This window comes from Stigmatopora argus, chromosome 4, assembly GCF_051989625.1.
Source record: "Stigmatopora argus isolate UIUO_Sarg chromosome 4, RoL_Sarg_1.0, whole genome shotgun sequence".
NCBI classification, from domain to species: Eukaryota; Metazoa; Chordata; class Actinopteri; order Syngnathiformes; family Syngnathidae; genus Stigmatopora; species Stigmatopora argus.
The window spans coordinates 2,053,627-2,077,928 of NC_135390.1; the positions used below are offsets into that span (position 1 = coordinate 2,053,627).

Genomic DNA, 24,302 nt, shown 5'->3' on the forward strand with positions numbered 1-24,302 from the left:
TAAAGGAACTGTTTCATCACATCCTGGAGCATCATGACGAGTACGACGAGGAGTCTGTGCGGTGTGCTGATGGATTTAAAGCACGTCTGGATGATTTTGAATTTTGTTTTTTGCTTCACACATTTAATGGCATTTTTGAGCATTCAGACGTGCTTTTTCAATACTACAGAACCACAAACTGGATGTACAGTTTTGTCTTGCAAGAGTAAAGGAGTTTTGTGGCACAGTTGAACGCGAGAGGAGCCGATATGAGGAAATCTACGAGGCCACCGAACGCACTGCGGGTGCTCCAAGCGCACGAAGAGGTCAAGCGCAAAATTCTCGCGTGCACTACCAACATCTTCACGACAGGATTCTGGACAATATTATTTGCCAGACGTGGACCAGATTTCAAGACCACGAAAGACTGATGTTTCTCTCCCTCCTCGACTCGCAGATGTTTCAGGAATACCAGGAAACTTTCCCACATGCAGCCTTCTCCACTTTAACGCAGAGCCACGGAACACTTTTCGATCTGCCTCGGCTAAGAACAGAACTGATAGTTATGTATGCCATGGATGATTTTGCAGGAAAATCTCCCACTGATCTCCTTGACTTCCTTTAGCAGAAAAATCTGAGTGAGAGCATGGGGCAGCTGTACACATTAGTGTGTTTGGCAGTGACCATCCCCGTGTCCACTGCTTCTGTCGAACGGACGTTTTCAGCCCTAAATAGAATCAAAACTTATGCCAGAAATACAACAGGACAGACTAGGCTTTCAGCATTAGCTTTGATGGCCATAGAAAGGAACTTCTTGATGGACCTGAAACGCACGTGTAATCTGTACGACAGAGTAATTGAAATCTTCTTGAGGAAAGAAAGGAGGATGGATTTTGTGTATAAATAAAAAGATTTTTTGTTGAGTAAACTGTCTATTTTCTGAAATAATATTTAAATATTTGAGGTTATTATTGATTCTTTTTATATGTGTCGCAGCTGTAGCTGCATTAAAGGTTTTATAGACATAAAATACTTATTGATGGTTGGATTGATTCACACGTAGCACTATTGAAGGCCCAGGTGTGAAATGCACGGCCCGCCACTGCATTCAGCCATGCCTACACTGTCATACACATGGGACTAGCTGTGAACAATACGCAGCAGAAGGAGCAACGCCTCAATGCCGCTGGAAATCCGGAGCTGGACAAAAGTGCCGGGAGAAGAAGCGACGCTTCAGACCAACCATTCCATCTATTATTATAGGGAAAGTGAGATCCCTCCCCGATAAGATGAAAGAGCTGTCGGCGCTTACTAGGCCGGAAACGGAGTCGAGGAGTGCTACTGTTGATTCTTCAGCTCCAGACTACCGAGGATAAGCTTGGAAGAGTGACTCTGCATATTTTCAACCTCGGTCACAGTCTGCAGAAGTTCCCCATCTTGTGGAAGACTTCCTGTGTGTGGTTCCAGTTTTATCCAACTCTACAATGTCTTTTTCTTGAGTCTGTATCCGTTTTTGCTACTGCAACCAAGATGGCGCCGCTCAAGTGGCAGCCGGTAGCGGTAGCTCTGTCCGCTCTTGCTTGTTTTGTGTTTTTGCTGCTTTTCTGTCTTAATGATTTAATTTAATGATTCTTAATAATCCCATATACTTTGCTTTGCTTTGTACTTCGTGCTTTTTTATTTGTTGTTCTGCGGCCTTTGCGACTGTATTGTCTAACTTGTAACTGTGTGTAACTTTGCCTTTCCTTTATCTGCATTCTCACCCTCTTGCTACTGTGACAATGAAATTTCCCGAATACGGGATGAATAGTTATCCAATCCAATCTTAATTGTTACCAGAGATGTCGAAAAAATACAGGCCTAGGTCTAGCTATGGGCAATGTGGGCGACTGCTCAGAGTAAAATGTGGGTGTGCACAAGAGTCCTCAAGAAAACCTTTTTTTCAATTATATTACCAGTCAGTGGTCTAGACCATAATACTAACATCTTAAACCTCATACAAGGGACTGTAGTTACTGTGTGAAGATCATTAATGTAGGATTTATGCACATGATTATTATTTATCGTTTGTATTTGTTACATTTAGTTTAATAAGCTTTGCCTGAATTTGAACGCATTCTTGCCATAGACAAAAAGTCACCATCATTTCATTTTTTGCCACTAATGAAGGGCGTTTTGGCTATTCTTATTCCAAACACAATGTGCTGAGGCGTCTTGGAGTGCTTGTGCCTTCTGTTTTGACTGTAGTGATTAGATTGTGGATGTCATTTTGAAAACTCTGAGGTCACAATTGTGTAATGCACCTCTCACGTATGATTTGGGACGTCCATGTAATCAGGGCCTCCGAATGCAATAAAAATGGACAAAAGAGAACTTAGGGTAGAACGCCGTTGGGGAATTGCTAGCGGTCCTTAACGTCTGTCCTCCTTGCAAGTGAAAATCCAAGTGTGTCTTTCCCCTCCACTATGTGATATAAATGTTGCACTTACATGTTATACCTTGCTGTTGTTAAAAGATAAACCATGTCACGAAAAAACTAATACTTAACCTCGGAGAAAATAATAAAACAGTTGTTTATTCATTTTGGGAGTGAATGGAGTTGTCAGAAAGCTGATTGTAATCTAATAATAAAGTGTGACTGACCGAATTGACTGTTTTGTTGACATTCCATTTAGTGCAGTGCCATCTAGTGGATGCATAACATAACCCGAGCCTCTACTGTAGACCCGTATAATGCGGTGCGCCTTATACATGGAAAAAATTGAAATGTGTCATTCATTGAAGGTGCGCTTTATAATGCAGTGCGCCTTATAGTGCAGAAAATACTGTACTTAAACTCCAAAAAAGTGTGTGACTGTCCAACAGGTGTATGGAGACTGGGATCTCATTGAACAGAAGATTTGAATGGCAACCGTCTATGGAAGCAGAGTCTTACCAATCTCTCCATCCTACTTGAATTGGTAACAGTTGTGTATTTCTTGTGCAACATTGATACAACATGCATTTGTGGTTGGGCCTTGTTTCTTTTGCCATCATGTCGTCTTTAGCCGTTGTCATGCAATCCAATCACCCTCAGCGCTTTTGTCTTGGAAGTGTGTCATCACTCCACAGTATCAAAGAGGTTGGGTACCACTATTGTAGACTATTAATCCTCATTTACATGTGAAGTTAGTGGCGTAGACAGGGGTCCACAAACACCGGTCCGCCAGAGAAATAAATTTAATGTTTTAAGCCTCACAAACACACACGAAGCACTATCACCGCTCAAGTATGGAGATCAAGAGCCAATGGCGTGCTGTACCTTAGCGTTGTCCGATCACAAAGACACCAAACCAATGACACTACAGAAACCCACCCAATTTGGCAGTCTCCACCCAAACTGTTAACACTGCTGAACCTATGCATAAAGTCTCATGGACCCTTCATAAAACAAACATGGCTCGTGGCCAATGTTCCCTCTAATTTTTCGTTGGTCTGAGCAGAAAGTCAACCTCCCTGAGCGCACTGAGTACCAGTGTGAGCGACATCATCGGTACTCGGATGATTCGCCTAAAGACGTTTCGCCGACGGACGTTTGACAGACGGGCAGGTCGCCGAATGGACGTTCCGCCGAACGTTCATTCGGCCGAACGGAGGTTTCGCCGAAACGGGATTCGCGCGCTCGCCCCGCCCCCGGATCGTGTGTGTACAAGTTTTTCAACCTCGGCCCGCGGGCCATATACGGCCCGTTAGGATTTTTAATCCGGCCCGCCGCCGGTGTTGTCCAAATTATAGTAAAAATCAATGTTAGTCTACCATCAATGGCAGCCCGGGAATAAGCACACTTGGGCGGGCAGATGTAGCAGAACCGAGCCGTAAAATGACAGCAATCGGGTAAAATCCATCCTAAAACAGCATTTAATGATTAAATACAAATACTGGAGCTCTTTGGACATTAGAACCGAGCCCAGGGAAGTGAATTCCTCGGTAAAATGTCGTGATGATATCGCGATGGAGGCAAAAAAACGTATATATACGTCCATTCGCCAAACGGCTCAAAATGCTCTCAAATTCGGTCAAATCCAGCCGAAAACAGCGTTTAATGATTAAATACAAATATTGGAGCTCTTTGGACATTAGAACCGAGCCCAGGGAAGTGAATTCCTCGGTAAAATGTCGCGATGATGTCGCGATGGAGGCAAAAAAATGTCCATATACGTCCATTCGCCAAACGGCTCAAAATGCTCTCAAATTTGGTCAAATCCAGCTGAAAACAGCGTTTAATGATTAAATACAAATACTAGTATTTGTATTTAATCATTAAACGCTGTTTGAACAAACGTTCATTCGGAGACCTGTCCGTCTGTCAAACGTCCGTCGGCGAAACGTCTTTAGGCGAATCATCCGGTCACGACATCATCATTGCTCGCTATGGGCACACCAGTATCACACCTGCCACAAGCAGGTGCATGTCAATGTTCCCTCTAATTTTTCATGTAAAACATGCTGTAAAACACGAAAAACATAAGTGGACAGAGCTACTGCCACTGGCTGCCGCTTAAACGGCGCCATCATGAAGAAAGGGGTAAAAAAAAAAAAAAAAAAAAAAAAAAAAAAAAAAAAAATAACGTTTTTTTTTTGCTGCGCGCCATAGGATTGCTGCTGCGCAGAGAAGACGAGAGTAGTGCGCAATTGCGCACGCGCGCAGCTTAGAGGGAACAGTGCTCGTGGCCCAATATGAGCTTCTACAATGCGGCTAGTGCTGCTCTCCAAGTCGCATCCAAGTCGAAGGTTTTCTCAGTCGAGCACAGGTTGGCCGAGCCGCTGAGCTCCAACAGTGCCAAGCTGCTTTGGACGAGGCAGGCCATGGCCTCACAGTTGCGGTTCCACAAATGGCACCTCCAGGGCGCAGCTGGCCGGGAGTGTGCCCACGGCTGAGTCCACGTAGTTTACCCGCACCCAAGTACAAGAAGCTGCCCCGCTGTTGCTGGACATGGCGTTCAACTTTTGGGTTCACCAGTCCATCTTCATGTTGTGTGTGCATTCAATGTGTATGACGGTCATTTCCATGAGGCTCTCTGACATTTGGGACGCTAGATAAGTGATCTTTGCACTAGTTTTTCGCGAAAATGATTAAAGCCGTTTCAATCTCGCCCTCACACTTGAAAGGAGAAAGATTGCGATAATAATCATAAATGAAGGCAAGAATGCTTCGGTCTTGTTTCTTTTGCAATCGTGTTGCGTTCCCGCCAATGTCTTTAGCTGTTGTGGACATCGTCTGTGCACCGGCGACCCCATTGCTTTTGGTATACGAATCAAGAACTCATTGCTGAAATGGCTCTGGTATGGTCCTGGAAAATGTCCCTGGAAAGGGGACTTTCTGTCGTACAGTCCTGCTCATACTTCTCCCAGGGCTGCCGAGAATGCACTATTTTCGAGCCGAGCTTTATAGAGATGTACTTACTCATTTAGGAATTACATATACCCTGACTGATGTGATCCAAAGTACTGTGAACCAAACAACATTTACCATAAGCCATAATTTCCTTGTGGCCAATAATACCTCGACATACGAGCAATTTGAGATACGAGTAAAATTTTGAGCAAATATTTATCTTGAGATACAAGACAAATTTTGATATACGAGCATACAGCAGACGCGAGGCTGCTCATAAGAGCATCATGGGCCCTGTCTTTCTGGTCGCAACTCCCTCGTATAATGTCTCTACGAGCACTGGGCGGAGCGTTGCATTTTTTGGGTGTTTTTTATTCCCGTTAGGGAGTGCGAATGGCGGAGCTTGTTCGCTAATACGAGAAGAGTACTACTTCCGTTATCCTATTGTGAGGACATTTGTGTGGATCATTTTCAGAATCTTTTGAAGGGAAGACAAAAGCAAACAACCCTCAATAGGTTGCATCTGAAAGTTAGGTTGGAGGCGGGGAGAAGGTATAAAAAATTAAAACAAAATTAGAATTAAGTTTAGTGTAAGGTTAGATTAAACTTATTTTTCAGTGTGTCTGCATCGTAATCCAAGTTCATTTAAATTTGTTTGTTATGTTACAAGCGCGTTGTCGTGCAAAAAGTCTCTCCCACCTGTCTCTGTCCCTCTCTCGCTCCCCTCCGCGAAATCCGTCTAATTTTAGTACTATTAAACCACTAGTTATTTGTTACTTTGTTAATAGATGGCAAATTAGAACAAATAAAAAAAAAATTCCAATCAATATCCTGTTTTTTTTTTTTTTTTTTTCCAGAGTCAAGTCAAAAGCCTTTATTGTCCTTATAGAACAGCTGCGTATAACGAAATTAGTGGTGCTACTCCACAAAGTGCGTGTTTCCCAATAAAAAACATAAATAAGTAATTTAAAAAGTCACGTCCGGGCAAGGTAATTCTAAAATATTGCACAATCCAAGATATTGCACATTGTTATTGCACAGTTCTTTTTTTAAGGGATTGTGTGTCGTGCTAATGCATGGCTTTTCTGTCTGCTGCCGTGCTTCCAACGTACCACACTGTAATGCAGTATGCTAGGATGCTCTGGAACAGTGGCTCTATAGAAGGTTACCAGACCTGTTCCTCCTGAGTACTTATTAAATGGAGTCGCTTCTGGGCCTTCTTCACCAATGCCGTGGTTGACAAAGGTCGGACTGAATTGATTTGTTTTTAGTTCATTTCTATGGGAAACGTTCATTTGAGTTACGAGTAAATCAACATACGAGCTTGGTCCTGGAAATCATAAAGCTCAGAAGAAGGCCGAGACCATCTCTGTGGCGTTGTCTCAGACTGCCTGCTTCATCAGCACCAGTGTTCGCTTGTTTGTATTTACACCAGTGAGAAAATGGACACCAAAAACTTGTTCGTTTGGTCTGGATCAAAATGGGCCTGGTGTGAATACACCTCTAACTAATGATTATAGTGTCGAGGACCCTAATTAACGTGCATCCTCTTCTCATGAGAATGAGACCCAGTGTATTAATATCTGTTGGCCCTTAACAAGCAGGGAATATACAGTGGGGCCAATAAGTATTTAGTCAACCACCAATTGTGTACGTTCTCCTACTTGAAAAGATTAGAGAGGCCTGTATTTGTCAACATGGGTAAACCTCAACCATGAGAGACAGTATGTGGAAAAAAAACTGAAAATCACTGTTTGATTTTTAAAGAATGTATTTCCAAATTAGAGTGAAAAATAAGTATTTGGTTACCTACAAACAAGCAATATTACTGGCTGTCAAAGATGTCTAACTTCTTCTAACGAGGTCTAATGAAGTCTCAACTCATTATCTGTAATAATAGCATCTGTTTTAACTCCTTATCGGTATGAAAGACACCTGTCCACAACCTCAGTCTCGCACACACCAAACTCCACTATGGCACAAACCAAAGAGCTGTCAAAGGAGACCAGAGACAAAATTGTAGACCTGCACCAGGCTGGGAAGACTTAATCCGCAATAGGTAAAACGCTTGGTGTGAAGAATTCAACTGTGGGAGCAATTATTAGAAAACGGAATACATACAAGACCACTGATAATCTCCCTCCATCTGGGGCTCAATGCAAGATCTCACCCCGTGGCGTCAAAATGATAACAACGGTGAGCAAAAATTCCAGAACAACACGGGGGGACCTTGTGAATGACCTACAGAGAGCTGGGACCACAGTAACAAAGGCTACTATCAGTAGCACAATGCGCCGCCAGGGACTAAAATCCTACACTGCCAGACGTGTCCTCCTGCTGAAGCCAGTACACATCCAGGCCCGTCTGCGGTTTGCTAGAGAGCATTTGGATGATGCAGAAGAAGACTGGGAGAATGTGTTATAGTCAGATGAAACCAAGATAGTACTTTTTGGTGTTTGGAGGAGAAAGAATACTGAATTGCATCCAAAGAACACCATACCCACTGTGAAGCATGGGGGTGGAAACATCATGCTTTAGGGCTGGTTTTCTGCAAAGGGACCAGGACGACTGATCTGTGTAAAGGAAAGAATGAATGTGGCCATGTATCGAGAGATTTTGATTGAAAATCTCCTATCAGCAAGGACAATGAGGATGAGACGTGGCTGGGTCTTTCAGCATGACTATGATCCCAAACACACAGCCAGGGCAATAAAGGAGTGGCTTTGTAAGAAGCATTTCAAGGTCCTGGAGTGGCCTAGCCAGTCTCCAGATCTCAACCCCATAGAAAATCTGTGGAGGGAGTTGAAAGTCTGCGTTGCCCAACGACAGCCCCAAAACATCACTGCTCTAGAGGAGATCCGCATGGAGGAATGGGCCAAATTAAAAGCAAGTGTGTGAAAAGCTTGTGAAGAGTTAAAGAAAATGTTTGGCCCCCGTTATTGCCAACAAAAGGTACATAACAAAGTATTGAGATGAACTTTTGGTATTGACCAAATACTTATCCTCCACTATGATTTGCAAATAAATTCTTTAAAAATAAAACAAGGTCATTTTATGGGGGGTTTTCCACATGCTGTCTCTCATGTTTGAGGTTTACCCATGTTGACAATTAAAGGCCTCTCTAATCTTTTCAAGTAGGATAACTTGCTCAACTGGTGGTTGACTAAATACTTATATGCCCCACTGTACAAATTGTGTTGTCAGTTGTTTGGCTACAATTTTACTGTGGTTTATCTTGCCATTTGAAAATAAGTGCTGAACATAGTGCTATTAATGTCATCTAAAGGCCATGAACGCTGCAGTTTATATATAATGTCAGCAAAGTCGTGACATATTCATTCATATTATGATTATACAATCATAACAAAGATAAAAGGTAAAGTTATTGTGTACATAAAAAGAATACTGTACACTGGTTTACTATTTGCCAAATACAAGTGCAAAACATCACATTTATAATGAGCAATAGAACAAATCTCAAGGTTTCAAAATATACAGAAAATTCATTGTGTGGCTCTAGTAATGGATACATTTTCTGCTTTTGATTGTTTATCATTTTAATTTTCTATTGGCCTTTGAAAGAGAGGATCAGCAGTTACCTTCCTTTCAGCATAAATAACCAGATGAACTGTTTCTGCAGTTTGAAACCAGTCATACCTGTAGAAAAAACAGCGATGAGGAAAAAAGTCAGTTGAGCTGGTTTGTTTTAATTATATATTTAAAAAAAAAAATTACCGGGGTCGGGAATCTTTGACGGCCAGAGGAACCACTTGGTTTGAGGGGATGAAGACTGGTTGAGGTCGTGGAATTTCTGAGGAGTAAAATTTAGGGTGGATTGGAAAAAATAACAGGAACTGTTTTTCCTTCTATTAGAGTGTGTATTAAAGGATTTTAATTTGGTGAATGTGTATTTTTAAACTTGAAAGGAAATAACAAAAAAAATAATATTGTTTCTGGAGAACACCCTCTTTCCCCAAAAAAATTGTTGGTGATTTTAATTATGTTTTTAGTGTGTCTGCCCAAGTGTTGTCCCCATGCTTTTTTTATTTAATGAGCTACTATTGCAGCTTTGCAAAATATTTTCTATAAAATAGAGATTAGGTCAAGTGATGTGATGGTGTAGTAGTTCATTCGCCTCAGTTCGGAGGGGGTAGTGTGGGATTGTGTCCCACTCAGTGGCGGTGTTTTTGTGAGTGTGAATGGTTTTCTGTCTATGTGTGCCCTATGACTAACCAGTAACAAATTTAGGGCGTAGTCTGCCTTTCACAACAGGTCAGCAAGGATACCATATAGCAGTGGTCCCAACCAGCAGTCCGCAAGCTACCCAAAGCCGGTCCGTCAGAGTAAAAGATATTAACGTTTTCAATCTCGCCCTCCTACTTTAAATGACAAAAGTTGTTATAATAACAATAACACAGTAATACTTTGACAACCAGTGGGCCAAATAAGTATTTAGTCAACCACCAGATGTGCATACTTGAAAAGATGAGAGGCCTGTAATTGTGAACATGGGTAAACCTCAACCATGAGACAGAATGTGGGGGGAAAAACAGAAAATCACATTGTTTGATTTTTAAAGAATTCATTTGCAAATCATGGTGGAAAATAAGTATTTGGTCAATACCAAAAGTTCATCTCAATACTTTATGTACCTTTTGTTGGCAATAACGGAGGCCAAACGTTTTCTGTAACTCTTCACAAGCTTTTCACACACTGTTGTTGGTATTTAGGCTCATTCCTACATGCGGATCTCCTCTAAAGCAGTGATGTTTTGGGGCTGTCTTTGGGCAACACGGACTTTGAACTCCCTCCACGGATTTTCTATGGGGTTGAGATCTGGAGACTGGCTAGGCCACTCCAGGACCTTGAAATGCTTCTTACGAAGCCACTCCGTTGTTGCCCTGGCTGTGCGTTTGGGATCATTGTCATGCTGAAAGACCCAGCCACATCTCATCTTCAATGTCCTTGCTGAAGGAAGGAAGATTTTCACTCAAAAGGTCTTGATACATGGCCCCATTCATTCTTTCCTTTACGCAGATCAGTCGTCCTGGTCACTTTGTAGAAAAACAGCCCCAAAGCATGATGTTTCCACCCCCATGCTTCACAGTGGGTATGGTGTTCTTCGGATGCAATTCAGTTTTCTTTCTTCTCCAAACACGAGAACCTGTGTTTCTACCAAAAAGTTCTATTTTGGTTTCATCTGACCATAACACATTCTCCCAGTCCTCTTCTAGATCATCCAAATGCTCTCTAGCGAACCGCAGACGGGCCTGGATGCGTACTGGCTTCAGCAGGGGACACGTCTGGCAGTGCAGTATTTGAGTCCCTGGTGGCGCTGGCGCATTGTGTTACTGATAGTAGCCTTTGTTACTGTGATCCCAGCTCTCTGTAGGTCATTCACTAGGTCCCCCCGTGTGGTTCTGGGATTTTTGCTCACCATTCGTGTTATCATTTTGACGCCACGGGGTGAGATCTTACATGGAGCCCCAGATCTAGGGAGGTTATGGGGGGTCTTGGATGTCTTCCATTTTCTAATAATTGCTGCCACCGTTGATTTCTTCACACCAAGCGTTTTACCTATTGCATAATCTGTCTTCCCAGCCTAGTGCAAGTCCCTGAGCGAGCCATGGCAGGCATAATTGAGTGAGTTGTTTCCCGTTTTATGCAAGATACGTTTTTTTTCTTGAATTTCATTCATAGACGTCAACATAGTTTAGCATTTTATCTTTTGTCTATTTTGAAATAAATTACGTATCGGCAGCATTGTCTTGCGTTGTGGCGTTTTGTCGTTATCACATTGCAGTTTTGTGCATGTCAAGTCTAATTTATGCGCATATAAGCCATACCCTGGATTCAGACTGTCAGAACCATTCTGACATTCAATAAATCGAACAAAGGAAGCATCCCAGACAGATGAGTTTTAACTCCTCTCTGCAGGAAAGAGGTGGAAAAAGCACGTCCAGAAACAATGGACGCACGCGGTCGCTCCATTGTCTTCTCGGGGGAGGGGGCACGGAGGGGGGTGGGATTTGGGGTATTTGGAGGCAGAGCCTGCGTGCTCCTCCCATCCCTTCTCTCGTGCTAAATCCCGCCCTTACTTCCGCGTCGGAGTGTTTTATTGACAAGTTCACGTGACACAAAAGTAGGCGGTGATACAAAAATAGGTGTCGCGCACGCTTTAACCCATAGGTGTCAGTAAAATTCTATTCTAGTGACTAAAATATATAAGAGTACAAAAGAATACATTTCATATTTCACACGGTCATAATTTTTTTGCGACAAATACGGCTTAAATGTGAGAAAATACACTATTTTACTATTATCAAACTACTTCACATTGTATCACAAGGCAGCCAACATTGTATTATATTGTATTGTCTAACTTGTAACTGTGTGTAACTTTGCCTTTCCTGTATCTGCATTCTCACCTTCTTGCTACTGTCACAATGAAATTTCCAGAACACAGGATGAATAAAGTTATCCAATCCAAGCCAATCATTCTCAATTGTTCAGTCTTTTCCCATTAAAAGATATAATGAAAATATTGCAAAACTTAGAGTGGTGTACTCACTTTTGTGAGATACTGCATATTTAACACGATGAGGTCATCAAATTGGTATTTAAAAAAAGATAAAACAACAATAATATCCATTTAAATGTATCAAGCTAAAATATGACCCATGCCAAGTGCATTGATTGGTTGGTTCGTCAACATAACTGTGCTAAGCGAATGTGTTACAACACCTGCTGACTCTAATGATACAGCAGGCTTCATTGACGTAAGGACACTGCACAGTTCCCTTGTGGGAGAGCTGCCAACTACTCTGGAATTTTATGAGTTTACCTGGAAATGCAAGGCAAACTCCGGGACACCGGACAACCTCCCTAAACTCCGAAAATCCCCAACAATTGTCACATACATTTTTTTTTGTTTAAGCAACCCTTTCAGAAAAGTACCAAATTTCCAATTTAAATGCTTCGAAATTCAAACCATCGCTACGGCTTCCGTCATCTTGGTTCAACTGCACTGTAAACTGGAAGAATTGTGAATCATCCGAGTTCTGACGAATGATTTATCTAGTGTGACTTCAGCGCATATTGATTTTGCGTGAATCGCATTCACTCCGGATAAACTCCGGAAATGAGACAAGGGTACTCCTGAAATGGAGTCGACGGAGGTTGGGAGCTCTACCTTGTCGTGTACTGTGATCGTTCTTCACATCGCGGCTTCACTACATCGTGGATTTTTTTCTGAGTTATTAAAAAAGCTCATAAAAATGTCTAAATCTACGCTGAAACTCGCAAAGAGAATTCAGATGAAAAATGGTGGAAGTCAGGGCACCGCTTCTTTGGCTCTGAAATGGTTGGCTCTAAGCAAAGAAGAAGTGAATACCACAGAGGAAGAATGGGCGCGCCGAAAACTATAAATAGCTGCAAAACACGCTGCCAAGCCTTTTCTTGTTTCCAGCGGGTTGCGTTTAACATTGCCTACATTACCTCGCGGAGAAAGACTAACTTCAAGTCAATTCCAGCTTTTCTTTCGATTTTACATCGCTACTAAAAATGCGTGCCAAGTGTCCAGTGTAATCTAAGCCACAGCAAGCCGAGGACGGCACGGGCACGTCGTCTCCCCGTTGCTGAGTGAAGCCACAGCCTCAGAGCGATGACATGGCATAAAAGGGGAGCTACGGCAATTCATTGGCGCATGCCGGCTGTACGTCTGATGTGGTAGCTTGGAGCACGGGGGCCCCACAAGGCACAGTACTCTCCCCACTCCTCCTCTCCCTCTACACATCAGACTTGAAACATAATACAGACACCTGCCACCTGCAGAAGTTCTCTGACGACTACGCTATTGTTGAACGAGTGATGGACAGGAACAACCTAGAGTACAGGGGAGTCATCACAGCCTTTGTTGAATGGTGTAGGCAAAACCACCTCTACATCAACACCAGTAAGACAAAAGAAATGGTCATCGACTTTCGGAGGAATCCTCAACAGACCACTCTTGTGAACATCCCGGGTACGGATATTGAAATCGTGGAGAATTTTGAGTACCTGGGTGTTCACCTCAACAACAAAATAGACTGGTCCACAAACATAGATGCCCTGTATAAAAGGGGCCAGAGCCGCTCCTACCTACTGAGGACACTATGGTCCTTTGGAGTGTGCAGAACACTGCTGAGGACCTTTTACGACACTGTGGTCGGATCTACAGTGTTTTATGCAGCGGTCTGTTGGGGATGCGGGAGGACGGAGAGGGACGGGAACAGGCTGAATAAGCTGGTCAGGAGGGCCAGCTCTATTCTGGGCTGTCCTTTGGAATCTGTGGAGGAAGTGGGAGAGCGGAGGATGCTGACCAGGATGATGTCCATCATGGACAGCACCTCCCACCCCCTGCATGAGTCTGTGGAGTCCCTCCGAAGCTCTTCCAGCAATAGACTGCTGCACCGCAGCTCCTTCCTCCCATCAGCTGTCACGGTCTTTAACAAAACAAATGGCTGAGTGTTAAGACCTACCGTATGTATACATGTACATCTATGTGTATGTATGTACAGACGCTCCCCTACTTACGAACGAGTTAGGTTCCGAGCGATTGTTCATAAGTTGAATTTGTTCGTAAGTTGCTCAGTGCTATATTTTGTATTATAATTTATGTTTTAGGCCTATATAAGTATATTGAAGGTTTATATAAATGCATTTGTATGTTTAAGGCTTGTATAAGTAATACGCATTGGTTTGTACTGAAAAAATATTTAATAACATGGAGAGAATACATACAGTACTGTATACATACATTAGAGAGCGAGAGAGATTTACTAGAAACTGGCCGAAAGAAGCTATCTAATGACGATTGCAGTTTTCTTTTTTTCATCATAAATGATGCGGTAGCACTGTATGGCATCATTCAATTGATTTGCAAACTTTGTGCAACTTTCAATATTTGGGTCCTGCTGCTCGATCTTTGTTTATAAATGGTACTGACGGTCGAACGACTCAAGTTGTATTCCCGTGCAACGCTCACCACTTTCTCACGCGCATCAAGCTTCGTTATTATTGCCACGCATTTCAAATGAAATGGCTTGCCTCTTCCTTGCACCTCCCTCAATAGAAGCCTTTCGCTTTTCACCAACCATATTGAATAATGGATGCACGAGATATTTAATGATAAAAATGAAAAAGGTTATTTGCGCACTGGAGATATGTTCACGCACTTCCGCACTGCAACGAACTGGGCAGAGGAAGGTAGATGCTGGGTGAGCTGAGCTCTCACAGCGCCAGGCGTCGGTATTAGCGGCGGAAAGAAGCACTACTAGGAAAAAGGCGCGCAATACAAAATCGAACTTACGAACATTTTTCGACATAAACGCAATTTGCAGACACGTTCGTATGTACCGTTGTTCGTAACTCGAATGTTCGTAAGTAGGGGAGCGTCTGTACATATATATTTATATTTATATATATATATATATATATATATATATATATATATATATATATATATATATATATATATGTATGTATATATATATATATATTTGTATGTTGGATTTATTATGGGATGTTTCTGTATGTTTTGTAAGCATTTTTAATAAGTAATAAGGCTATAAATTAATTCATGATTTATGTTGGGACCACGCTTGAGGACGCTTTCCCCCACAGCTGCTTTCGAAGGCCAGTTAATTGTTTTCAGGACTATTGACGGCAACAAACCCCGTGTTCATGCTGATCGGCAAGAAACTCTTACCGTGTTTGGACTGGACTCTGGCAGATGGCGATAATCGCATTATTGTTTAAAAATACGGCTGCTTTGTATACCTTATAATGAAAATATTATGCTTATTCTGCAAGTTCTTACACCGTTGTTTTGGTTTCCCATCCGCTCCGGTCACCTTATATGCAATTGTTTTGAATCAGATTACATGAAATGTTTTCCGTTTGTCGCGACTAAATATGATGAAGAATAGACTGCACGTGAGAATGCTTGTGAACGAAGCGGCGTTACGAGTGTTTCTCCTTGCAAGTTGTAACCAGTTATGTTGAAAGATGTCTTCCAATTTTAATTAAATATTATTAATAATGATTAAATGGTAGTAATCATTATTCCAACATTTGGTCCTTCGAGTAGCCGGGGGGTCAACACACCGATAAGGAATCCAGACGCTGCGGTTAAATATCTGGAGTGACCGTGCACGGCGAAAGAAATCCCTTTATCAGGCTGGATTATTTCTCAGCAGTGCCTGGATTCTGGACGGTTGAAGACTATCCAACTGTGGGAGGCATCTATCCGCATTTCTGGTGAGTCCGCGTGTAATGTCTGCATATTGTTGACGGGTTCCAAATGCGCGGAGGGCATCTCACGTGATGGCCTTTTTTGAGAAATAAGGCTCGCGTCCTGGGGATTAGCGATTTTTAAAACCCTGCAGATACTAGTCACTAGCAGGTGGACACGAGTGTGGTCTATAAAATGTGGTGGTCGACGTTGTTTTGGTTGTGTGCGTAGTTGTTAAAGCCTAAGAGAAACAGGAGGAGAAAAAAAAGTTACTACGAGCTTGCACACGAATCCACTCCAAAATGGGTGGCTCAAACAATAAAGCGGCTATTGACGACGATCCAAAGATGCGTCTGCCGTGTAAAGATTGGAAATTTGTTGAAAATCAGAGCGCTTTTAGAATTAGACATCTAAACTTATTGATAAAATAAATATGGTTTTGGATTGGATTGGATTGGATAACTTTATTCATCCCGTATTCGGGAAATTTTGTTGTTCCAGTGGCAAGAGGGTGAGGATGCAGGAATAGGAAAGGCATTATAGACATAAATAGATAGGTAATAAGTAGGTCAAGAAATAAATACATGAGTAAATATATAATTAAATAAGCGTGTTGCTTAGCACATATATACATACATACACATAAATGTACATGCATGCATACGGTAGGTCTTAACACACAGCCATTTTTTTGTTAAAGAGCCTGACAGCTGATGGGAGGAAGGATATGCGGAAGCGCTCCTTCCTGCAATGAGGGTGCCGCAGTCTATTGCTAAAGGAGCTTTGGAGGGACTCCACCGACTCTTGCTAGCTTAATGTGCATAAGATATTGATACTACGGGATAATGTACGTACTAATGCATAGAGGTAATATATATGTATAATATATGAATGGAGATAGAAGCGGCACGGCTTGTTCCACAGACAAATTATTGTTTTTGATGACGAGGCAGGGAAAGGCAAAACGTGCTGTTTTGTAAAAATAGCGGTCCTCGGCTGGTTGATAGGAGCTAGGCGATGGGCTGTTTTGTTCTAAAAACAAGACATGCCTGCTCAAAATGATTTGAATGAGGATTTTGAACATGAGGATGTTGAGCTAAATTTAATGGAAACACTGGCATTTGATTTGGTTAAACCAGAGATCACATTTTTTGTGAATGGAATTCAATTGGAATTTTTGTGTGATGCTGAAACTTGTAAAACGGCAATTACAATGGTTATTTCCAACTGCTAGACGTACTTTGTTAATAGTACCTAAATGTACTGTCAATTTAATGGAATGAAATGGCTTATTGCGGCTTATCCTGGTTTTGATCCCGTCCGCTAGCGGGAATATTTTGGTTAACAGTCGAAAAGAAATACCAAACGGCCAATTAAATGTTTAGCGGGGTTGCCAAACCTGCGTTTTTGTCATACTCTAAACTGGTCAAATAATGCATCGGCTGCGGGGGAGCGTGGCTGTCTTTGCTGATTTGAACGCGGAAAAACATGCGGACCGCGGGGCGGCTGATTTGGCGGTGGTAGGCATTCAGTATGCGCGCGGACCGCACAAGCGACTAAATTTTTTGGGACCCCTTCCTTGAAGACATTACAATAATTGGCCTTGGGGGTGCTGAAGCAAACTTGAGGGCAGAAATGGGTTTTTGCTATGATATAGTTATGCTTGCAGCATATTGTGATTATGGGGTCTTGGCAAAATATTGTGATATAGTTGGATATCGGGAGAGGAATTAATTTAGTCTTCTCTAAAAAGCGTTATAATTGTGCACTGGAGGCAAAGCATTGTGCGCAAAAAGAAAAAGAGAGCGTTTTTGGAATGTGTAAACAAAAGATAAGGATGCTGCTTCGCAGCGAGCGTGAAGGTCACAGTTTGCAGCTAAGAGCGCGCTTCCGTTAAACATTTCATAATAAAAGAAGCAGGGTTTCCGCAATTACCTTCGCACTTATTCTTTGGATTTAATCAGAAATGTCTTTCGAGGTGATAGAAAATCTGTTTAGCAAAGATTGATTTGGTAAAAGCTTTGGAATTGGGAATAGAGCTTTTATTGTTATTATTATTTTATTTTTTGTTTGTGAAGTTCAAAGGGCTCTTAATTAAAGAGAGCTAGTTTTGGAGGATAAAAGAATATTAATACTGTTTTTGAATGGTTGGATTGTTCAAAATACTTTGATATAGGAGATTGGCTGGTTGAAGAAAAAAAGGGATTGGAAAATTTACAATATTATGGCATATTGGTTACAATTTGTGGGTCCTTTATTAAACATTGAAAATTGTAATTAGGAAATGCCTAGTAAAAGGTTTATTTCTCTAATTTAATTATTGTAGATTTTAATTGTGGTAACGGAGATCTATAGGAAATAGCTCTTATCTTAAGAAATGGCATGAGAAAATTCATGGCATTTGTCCAAATTATTAGGTAAATTGGACCTGGTTGGGGTAGATAAGATAATTGATTTAGGATAGGCATAGTTTCCCTAGAAGAAATATGGAGTGTTTTTAAGTGCACAAAAGAAATTCCCTGTTTGTCCTGAAGGGGGAAATATGCTTTGGTATAGGTCATATTGATGACTATTGGGATATTAGCATTGATCAATTGATCCAACCAAATGACGTTGCTGTCTTGCTTTAGGGGCATACAAATTAAGAGAACTTTAGCCAAAACTTACTGCATTGCAATTATGGGGTTAATACACCTAAATGTTACAGTGATAACGATTGGCAATAACAAGCTTAGATAAACGGGAATATCTACAACAAATTCTGGTGGGGCCTTTCATGGTGTGAAACAAGTGATGAAATAGTGTATATGTTTCAAAAATAACATCTCCAAATTATAAAATATCAAGCTTTGAGCAATGCTTTAAGTAGATGGGTTGTCTAGAATGGGCAAAATTCGATAGCATTGAAAGGGGGTGTAACTTAATGCAGAACATGGAGGTAAAGTTTTTACAAACGGTTAAAATACTTAAGGGGGGTTTGTGTGTTTCAATGTGTCACAACTTTTCCGTTATTGCATTATTGGCGAATAGATAGTTAATCACAGCCACTCGCATGGCAGTCCACATGCTGACTGACTGGGGTAAGGAGTGGTGGCAATTGAACAAATTTCTATTTTTAGATATGTGGCACGCGAATCTAATACATTAATTACCTAGTTCCTTCAGGCATCAACCTTGCGGTTCGAGGATCTACTAATGAAAGTGGGGTGGATCCAGACCTTCCGGAGTGTGGAGTATTCCTGGTGTCCTCAAGAATTCGTAGGTTTTCTCTGGGTACTCCAGTTTTACTCCAACAAACCAAAATTATGGATGACTGGGGGAGCACTCTAAATTCCCTGATTATGAGTGCGAGCGTGGCTGAGTGTCTGTCTTTTGTGTTTTAATTGGCTACCCACCAAGATATATCAATCTTCTAATATCAAGGTGGAAGAGGATTTGGAAATTTGATTTCTGAAATCGCTGATAAGCCTTTCGAGGACGGCGGTGGCAGAGTAGGACAGAAACAAAAGAAGGGAAAAGAATTTCACCAAATGAATTTTTTTTTATTTCTGCAATGGGAAATTTGGGAACCTGGGGGACTAAACAAAAACAAAAGACTTATCTAGGAGAGCTGCCATTTTGAGTCATGGGGAATTTGATGCCTCAAAAAGGGGGAGATAATGGATTGAATCTATATGCAGATATACGGCCAAAACACGGGCAATTCCCCCTTGTGTCAAGCTACAAAAGCTACATATCCATTTCAAAGGATACATATGGATTTTATAGAGAATGTGTGGTACATAACAGTCCTAAAACAGAGATTGGGGAAACCTTGTTGCAGAAACTGGTCAAGATTGGCAAGCTTGGATGACATACGCGTGCGAAAAAACCATCAGGCCTTTGATAAAATTAACCCATACGGTGGGGGCATTACAAATCATTATTCAGACTGACAAATTAACTTGTGGATCCTTGTCTGACGTTTTTCCTAAGTCCATGGGCAGGTGGAGAATACCCTTTTTACAAATTTTAAATTTGTGTCTCAACAACAATGACCATGTCTATGGAGACGGTAAGAAAATCGTCAGAGATGGAAACACCCGGATCCGCCATAGTAAAATTAAAATCTGAGATGACCAGAGATGATGAATTCATTTCCGCAACACGGAGTTTCCAAACGGTTCCAAATGTTTCTGGCTCTGCTGAGGTAACGAGGGCTGGCAATGTTTTCCAGTGAGGGCAGAGAGCAGCCGACAATCCTCTGGGCAGTGTTAATCACTTTCTGCATGGCCTTTTTGTCTGCCGCCGTGCTTCCAGCGTACCACACTGATGCCGTACGCCAGGATGCTCTCTACAGTGGTTCTATAGAAGGTTATCTGAAGCTTGGTGCCCAAGTTGTTCTTCCTAAGTACCCTGAGGAAATTGAGTCGTTTCTGAGCCTTCTTCACCACTGCCGTGATGTTTGTAGACCATGAGAGCTTATCCGTGACGTGGACCCCCAGGAATTTAAAGGACTGGACCCCGTCTACACATACTCCATTTATGAGGAGTGGGGCCAGATCTGTGCCGTGTTTGCGAAATTCCAGGATTATTTCTTTAGTTTTCGTGGTGTTCAGTGTGAGATTGTTCACCGAGCACCACGAAGACAATTTGTTGACCTCATCTCTGTAAGCCGACTCATCCCCTCCTGAGATGAGTCCGACCACAGTGGTGTCGTCAGCGAATTTGATGATGGCGTTAGACTGGTGGGTGGGTGTACAGTCGTATGTGTACAGGGAGTACAGAAGGGGACTCAGTACACAGCCTTGAGGGGAGCCAGTGCTCAGTGTAATGGAGGAAGAGAGGTGGGGACCAAGTCTAACTGTCTGTGGTCGGTTGGTCAAGAAGTTCTTTATCCAGCAGCAGATTGAAGAGGATAGTCCAAGGTGGGAGAGTTTGTCAGTCAGAATGTCCGGTTTTATGGTGTTGAAGGCTGAGCTATAGTCAATGAAGAGCATCCTCACGTAGTTCCCATGGTGTTCCAGGTGGCTCAGTGCTGTATAAAGAGCAATGGGAATAGCATCCTCAGTGGACCTGTTTGCTCTATAAGCAAACTGGTGAGGGTCAATTGAGGGAGGGATTGTATTCCTGATATGGCGGGCTACCAACTTTTCAAAGCACTTCATGATCACAGGCGTGAGTGCAACAGGCCTATAATCATTCATGCTGTCAATGGTTGGCTTTTTGGGGACAGGGATGATGGTGGCAGATTTCAGACAGGATGGAATGATGAATTGTTGCAGGGAACAATTGAAAATGTTTGTGAAGACTCCAGTCAGCTGGTCAGCACAGGCTTTGAGCACCTTCCCAGGTACTCCGTCTGGACCAGCAGCCTTCCTGGTGTTCACAGACCGCATTACCAGTCTCACTTCCTGTTCCCAGAATGTCAGTGGATTGCTGCAGGGTGGTGGTGTTGAGACTGGGTCTGATTTGTTAGTCTCAAAGCGGGTTAAGAAACGGTTCAATTTCTCCGCTAGTGAGGCATCTGCGTTAACAGACATATTGTTATTGTAGTTGGTAATATGGCGTATTCCTTGCCACATCTTCTTTGGGTTATTTTCTGTGAAGTGCTCCTCAATTTTCTTGGTATATGCTGCCTTGGCCTTTTTAATGCCTCTTTTCAGCTCAGCTCTGGCAGCTCTATATTTTATCTTGTCCCCTGATCTAAAGGCGGAGTTACAGCATTTGATGAGTGCCTGTGTCTCATTGGTCATCCAGGGTTTTTGGTTAGGAAAAACCCGTATTCGTTTATCTATAGTGACGTTGTCAATGCAGTTTTTTATGTAAGAAAGTACAGAGTCCGTGTAGTCCTGGAGGTTGTCGTGTACAAAACGTTCCCAGTTGATGCGGGAAAAACAGTCGCCAAGTTTTTATTATCTTTATTTGTGGCGTTGTTTGCCTCCGGAGTGGAGTGTAAGCGGGGGTGAGAGATAGGCAGAGGTGATCTGATCCAGCTAGGTGAGGGAGGGAAGTGGCTTTATAAGCACGTTTGATGTTAGAATAGACATGGTCAAGAGTTTTGTCTCCTCTAGTATTACAATTTACGTATTGAATAAACTTAGGTAAAACAGTCTTTAAACATGCCTTGTTGAAATCACTATCGACAATAAAAACTCCATTGGAGTGGTCAAGCTGTTGTTTGTTTACAGCCGTTAGCAGGAGGTTAAGTGCCGTGTTAACGTTAGCATTTGGAGGTATATAGATAGCCGTTACTATGACGACAGTTAGCTCTCTCGGTAGATAATAGGGCCTACACCGTATTGCCAATAACTCTAAATCCGGGGAACAGTGAGTGTCAATGATCCTACTGTCACAACACCATTCATTATGTATAAACATGCACAGTCCTCCTTTGCTTTTGCCTGTTAATTCTTTTGAACGGTCGTTCCGAAAAAGCGTTCGTCTAGCTAGCAATACCGCAGCGTCGGGGATATGCGGGTGTAGCCACGTTTCTGTGATGATAATAATATTACAGTTTCTAACAAAGCTGTTGGTAGCAATACGAAGTTCCAACTCATCCATTTTGTGGGTGATGGATCGGGCGTTGGTCAAGAAGATACTAGGAAGCGGTGCTCGGTGTGGTTGTTGTTTCAGCTTAGCAGCAAGGCCCGCCCGGCATCCACGCTTCTGTTTTCTGTCCCTTCGCCGCCTTCGACGTGCTTTTGGTGGGCTGGCTAGCCACGGAGATCCCGGAGAGTTTGCTGAGAAATCGGATGTATCGCATATCCTTCCGATAGTGATTAAATCCTGGCGACTGTAAGATAACGAACGACACCGAACTGGAGAGCATAAAGCCGCTGCGTCAGTGCGCTCCGCCATCTTGAGAGTCATGCATCCCCGTCGTCCGGCTCAGAAGCAAAACCAATGTCCAAAAACTTGGAAATTATACTGAACAGGGATTTGTGGCGATAAAGGAACAACTGGCAGCCACTAGTCTGATGGCGTTCCAGGATCGTGCAGCGGTTGAAATGCTTCTTGAAGGAGCAGGGGGCGTATGCAATGTTTGAAAATGTTGCACTCAACAACACGTCCCCCACTGGGTCCCTCACCAGGGCCAACGATGGCCTGCAGACCCTAAACCGCAAGATGAAAAAGAATCCTAAAGTAGAACCATCTGCCTGGACAGACTTGTGGGATAAGTCCTTCGGAAAATATAAAGATTTGGCCCAATCATTTCCGTAGCTATTTTTGCTACGATTTGGACATTATGTGGGTGTTGTGTTATTCCCTGCTTAAGATCCTTGATAAGCCAAATTATAACCACTGCGATTGCCCCTACAAATTCTAAATTGCATGAATTATATCCTCTGCTGATGAAACGTACTGAGGGAAGCAGTGAATTCCAGGAGCATGGTAATTCCGAGAATGAATTGGGCGAAAATGATTTTGTTTTTCAGCCCAGCCGAACAAGTAGGGCCTAAGCGGGTAAAATTAAAGCAGCCAACGGAGATATCCCTCTCTTCTTGGATTTGCCATAAAATGAATAACAAACATATAATAAAAAGGGGGGAAATGTTGGATTTATTATGGGATGTTTCTATGTTTTGTAAGCATTTTTAATAAGTAATAAGGCTATATATTAATTCATGATTTATGTTGGGACCACGCTTGAGGACGCTTTCCCCCACAGATACTTTCGAAGGCCAGTTAATTGTTTTCAGTAATAATAATTAAATGGTAGTAATCATTATTCCAACATATGTATGCATATATATATATATATATATATATATATATATATATGTATGCGTATATATATATATATATATATATATATATATATATATATATATATATATATATACGCATACATATATATATATATATATATATATATATGCATACATATGTATGCATATATATATATATATATATATATATATATATATATATATATATGTATGCGTATATATATATATATATATAAATATATATATATATATATATATATATATATATATATATGTAAGCATATACAGTGGTACCTCGACATACGATCTTAATCCGTTCCGGGACTGAGATCGTATGACGAGATTCTCGTAACTCGAGCGGACGTTTCCCATTGAAATGAATGGGAAACAAATTAATTCGTTCCAACTCTCTGAAAAAACACCAAAAACAGGAATTCTAACTAATCTAACTAAAATTGGGCAGATTTCGCCGACGGGAGACAGAGACGTTTGGGGGTGTGTTTTTTTTTTTTTTTCACGAATATATATATATATATATATATATATATATATATATATATATATATATATATATATATATATATATATATATATATATATATATATATATATCAGTGGCGGGCGGTGCATTTCACACCTGGGCCTTCAATAGTGCTACGTGTGAATCAATCCAACCCTCAATAAGTATTTTATGTCTATAAAACCTTTAATGCAGCTACAGCTGCGACACATAAAAAGAATCAATAATAACCTCAAATATTTAAATATTATTTCAGAAAATAGACACACTCTACTCAACAAAAAATATTTGTATTTATACACAAAATCCATCCTCCTTTCTTTCCTCAAGAAGATTTCAATTACTCGTACAGATTGCACGTGCGTTTCAGGTCCATCAAGAAGTTCCTTTCTATGGCCATCAAAGCTAATGCTGAAAGTCTAGTCTGTCCTGTTGTATTTCTGG

At 41.7% G+C, this 24,302-nt stretch overlaps 1 protein-coding gene across 8 annotated transcripts in view; it reads right to left on the reverse strand.

Annotated features, from left to right (window-relative positions):
* Positions 1 to 24,302, reverse strand: part of cyb5r4 (cytochrome b5 reductase 4) — a 110,539-nt gene that overhangs the window by 38,345 nt on the left and 47,892 nt on the right. For all 8 annotated transcript variants that reach the window (XM_077597639.1, XM_077597638.1, XM_077597634.1 and 5 more), the window contains 2 exons: positions 9,089 to 9,164; positions 8,953 to 9,010 (listed from right to left, as the gene is read on the reverse strand). In XM_077597639.1, coding sequence (XP_077453765.1) covers positions 8,953 to 9,010; positions 9,089 to 9,164 — 134 coding nt within the window. The remainder of the gene's footprint in view (positions 1 to 8,952; positions 9,011 to 9,088; positions 9,165 to 24,302) is intronic.